At 30.6% G+C, this 5000-nt stretch overlaps 1 protein-coding gene across 2 annotated transcripts in view; it reads left to right on the top strand.

Annotated features, from left to right (window-relative positions):
• Positions 1 to 5000, top strand: part of LOC106877752 (protocadherin gamma-A4) — a 97087-nt gene that overhangs the window by 77185 nt on the left and 14902 nt on the right. The window contains exon 3 of one of the 2 annotated variants that reach the window (XM_014926762.3): positions 2840 to 2990. The exons of the other annotated variant lie outside the window; for it this stretch is intronic. Coding sequence (XP_014782248.1) covers positions 2840 to 2990 — 151 coding nt within the window. The remainder of the gene's footprint in view (positions 1 to 2839; positions 2991 to 5000) is intronic. 2 annotated transcript variants of the gene reach the window in all.

Below are 5000 nucleotides of genomic sequence, written 5' to 3'. Positions count from 1 at the left end.
TTCCTAATGCACTTACAACTACTGGGATATATTTTAGCCGCACTTTCCATAGTCTCTGTAATTCAATGGCTAGGGCCTGGTACTTTGCTTTTTTTTCTATACTTCTCAAATTAATGTAAAGTCAATTATCTGGCACTTTCTATCCTCTCTATCTACTACTACCAAATCAGACCTTCTAGCTTCTATTACTTTGTTAGTCTGAATGGTAAAGTCCCACATCTTGTATTTCTTACTTTCTAGTACTTTACTAGGTTCATGGTCACACTATTTGTCAGTATGCTCAAATCCTTGCTTTCTACATATCTCCCAGTTGATTACTCTCCCTAGATTGTCATGTCTTTTCTTGTATTTTTTCTGTGTCAGCATGCTACATTCACTTACTATGTAACGCTTTCCTCTTTTGATTAGTATAATCTACATTGGGAATCTACTTGATTTTTGTCTATCTTGGCTTTAATCCAATTACTCCTTAATGCTTGATCTTGTGCTACTACTAACAAACTTACTGTCTCCCTTTTCAGCTTCCCTTTCTGCAGCCATAACCATGTCTCACTACTACTATTTGTTGCAACTATCTTTGGTAATCTACCATGCAATGCCTTCTCCTGCCAATCAGTAGTAGTATTTCACTCATGTATGCTAATTTAGTTAGCGAGTATTTTGTCTTGCAGTTTTTAGTGACAAGTCTTCTCAGATCTCAAGAATCTTTCTTTGGATTCTGGCAAAATATTGGATGGTACCTTTCTGCCAGTCGACAATGTAAGTTGCAATTCCAATTTCTTTTAGTCTTTGAGGTAGCATTTTGGATGTTGTGCCAAGTGCACCAATTACTACAGGAATAATTATTGTCTTGGCCTTTCACAGACTCCTCAGCTCTCTGGCTAGATCCTGGTATTTCTTGATTTTGTTAATTTTCTTTGGTATTGACTCTGCTATCATAGGGTGTTGCAAAATCCGTGATCTATGTGCTTCTTTATTTTGTCTTCTATAATCATGTTCCATCTTCTTGCCTCAATACTATGGTCAGTCTTTATGGTGAAGCCCCACAAAATTTTTTAATTTTCATTTTATATCATGGATTCTGGTTCATGTTCATACCACTTCTTTGATGTTTTGAAGACACACACTTGGCTAACATCCCAATGCACTCTTTTGCTAATACAGTCATGTCTGTGCTTCTACTCCTTTTGTGCTAGCATACTGCACTCACTCAAAATATGATCGATACTCTCATCTCTTTCCCTGCAGATTCAACCTTTTATTATTATTATTATTACTATCATCATCATCATCACCATCAGCATCATCATCGTTGTCATCATCGTCATCATCATCATTATTACTTAGTTATAGTTGTTATATCTCTTCCTAAACTGTTTAAGAAATATTGTCATGAGTACAGATAGACATGCCTACACATATGTACATAAACATATACTCTCAAAACCACACACATAAATTTGAGTACATTTACATATTTACATATACACATTTATACATAAATACAGAGAAACAACTTATGTACAACACACACACATACACACACACACACACACACACACATATTATGGTGTTCTTTAAAGCATATTATTAAATTATATACCACTGATTAAACCAACTAAATGAGGCCTCCACGTTAATTGAATAGAAGTTTTAATCCAGATTCAAGAGAAAAAGAAGAAACAAAGCAAACAAACAATAAATGAATAAATAAATGAATAAATAATAGTTGAAGAAAGAGATGAATGAACAAAGAAACTATTCTTTTGTTACATTATTATCACAGGCAAGATATTTTATTCTTTGAAGAACAATTGTTATTTATTTCATGAAATTATTTTCAAGTTTTTGCAGTAGCATCAACATGACTGCGTGTTATTATGCATCATCAACAAGCCTTTTCACTTATCTGCCACACTATTAAAAAATATAAAAGAAAGAGTTGATAAAAGATTTAGTCGTGCTTTTCGCTAGCCAAATGTACAGTTGTGATTTGCTTTAAGGCAAATAGCAGGATTCTTTGAGAAAATAAAACAAGAGCAACATTCCTCAAAAATTAATAGAATAGGCCGTTTTATTTGAAATGAAAATTTCTACACTAAATTGATATAAAAAATTATTTTTCAAGATATATATATATATATAATTTTATTTTATTTTATTTTATTCAAATAAATATATATATTTTTTATTTTATTTTATTTTATTTTATTTTATTCTATTTTATTATTTTTTTTTGAGAATCAGTTTCATGGAGAAAGAGATGGTTAAATTTTAGAACTTCTTGCAAAAATTGGATTAGATCCCAGAATGTTTTATATATATGTGTGTGTGTGGGTGTGTATATACATATATATATATAAATATATATATACATACATATATATATATATATATATATATATATATATATATAAATATATATATATATATATATATATATATATATATATATACATACACACCCAAATACACACACACATATATATCTGCATTTATACATATATATGCATACATATGAATATATACTTATATATACATGTATATATATATATATATATATATACATATATATATATATATATATATATATATATATATATATATATATATATATATATATATATATATATATATGTATATATATATATATATATATATATATATATATATATATATATATATATATATATATATATATATATATATATATATGCATATGTATATATGTATCAGTAGATTTTGGACTTAATTATAAAGAAATATTGAAAATTATTCAAATAATTTTAACTAACTATCTATCTATATATTTTTCTTCATTTCCTTTTTGTTGTCAAAGGCTTGTATCCAAGAAGTTGGAGGTACATCTGGCAGAATTCAAGGCAAACGCTTACCATCTCCGGACTATTATCGTAATAATGTATCCATGAGTAGAAAATATAGCCATAGAGTGAATAAAAATGATACAAGCCCATATGAAGAGATACCAGGTATATAGCTTGAGTCTAATTATCTATTGAAACTCTGTGTTGTTTAGATTAGCCGCAAAGGTGTTGTAAGGACACATCCACCATAGATAATACTGAAATGCTTTTGCATAAAAAGCATTCTGGGGTCCTGTTTCCACAATCTATGAATCTCTCTAAATACATTTATAGATTTCAATATATTTGCGTGTGTGCATGTGCATGTGTAGGTATATACCTCTCTCCCTCTCGCTTACTTTCTTTTCCCTCCTCTCTCCCTCTCTTATGCATATATATGAATTGATTCTATGATCTTGTGACCATGAATAATGATACTCTAACCACTAAGCCTCATGTCTTCTCTATACCACAAGATTGTGATTTCAATTCCTTGATCAGGCGGTGCATTGTTTTCTTGAGCAAAAAGCTCTTCATTGCACTTTGCTCAGCAATCACTTCAACAATACTCTAGAACAAGCAAAGGTCAATTTGATGGAGGGAATCAGCTAATTCACAGCATACACATTTGATCACTGTAAACAAATCATATATACAGGTTATTCAGTAAGGAATAGCAAAAACTCTATTGTTTATGACAAGAGAGCCCCCACTACCATGCACACACACACACACACACACACACACACACACACAATATACTCAGAGTTTTATCATGGCTACCGAATAATTGTCACATTATTTACAGATAAATTCCTCTATTTACATAATATCGAGGTCTCTTTCTTTCTTTAGTTGTCTTACCTTTTCTATCAATATATATATATAAAGTGTAAACAGTGAATATATATATATATATATATATATATATATATATATATATATATATATATGTATGTATAAATTTAAATAATAAGGGTGAAAAATTGGGTATTAATTTAATTAATATCAATCTAAAACCAGTGGCCTAGCATATTGAAAAATCTGAAGATTCAGAAAAATTATATTACATACATATAAGAGGGATGACCACTAAGTGGACATCTATTATGCTAAAAGTAGACCACCTATTGTTTGACCACTAAGAAGAGATTGTTCTCAAGAAAATTTTCTTCAGAACAGTCTCTGCTTCGTGGTCAGATCATAGGTGGTCTCCTTCTAGCATAATGGATGTCATTCCTCTTATAGCGCGCAGGGCAAAATGCTTAGTGGCATTTCATCCATCTTTACTTGTCACTTGTTTCCATACAAAATAAAAATCTTCAAGTCTTTCAGTCTATTAACCAACAGACAGTCACGTCATGTTCTATGCAAATACCTGGAAATAAATGGCAGTGGTTAAATGAGCCATTTTATTTTAGCAAACATCATTGCAACATGCTATGACATGGCGAGAAACCAAGTTATGCTTTTGTGACAGACTGCAAGGAAAGGGTACTATCAAGAAGTCATTATTTGCTAATCAGCAAATATATATATATAGCACACACACACACACACACACACACACACACACACACATATATATATATATATATATATATATATATATATATATATTATTAAAAAATATGGCAAAAAATCATATATTAATTAATATCGATTAATTACCAGGAAGCTAGCACATTTAAAGAATCAAAGAGATTCAGAAACAGTATCTGCAATCTCAGGGGATTAAAGTACATTTTTATATATGACGTTGACCACTAACGTGGACATTCAATGTGCTAGAAATAGATCACATCTTGTGTCTAAAAAGACGTCTCTTTAGACACAAGATGTGATCTATTTCTAGCACATTGAATGTCCACGTTAGTGGTCAACGTCATATATAAATATATATATATATATATATATAGATATAGATAAATAGATAGATATATATAGGCACAGGAGTGGCTGTGTGGTAAGTAGCCTGCTTACCAACCACATGGTTCCGGGTTCATTCCCACTGTGTGGCACCTTCGGCAAATGTCTTCTACTATAGCCTCACGCCAACCAAAGCCTTGTGAGTGGATTTGGCAGATGGAAACTGAAAGAAGCCTGTTGTATATATGTATATATATATGTGTGTGT

The sequence above is a fragment of the Octopus bimaculoides genome, chromosome 14 (assembly GCF_046866305.1).
Source record: "Octopus bimaculoides isolate indiv1 chromosome 14, ASM4686630v1, whole genome shotgun sequence".
Lineage (NCBI taxonomy): Eukaryota > Metazoa > Mollusca > Cephalopoda > Octopoda > Octopodidae > Octopus > Octopus bimaculoides.
The sequence above is the reverse complement of the archived record's forward strand: the minus strand, read 5'-3'. Positions and strand labels throughout refer to the sequence as shown.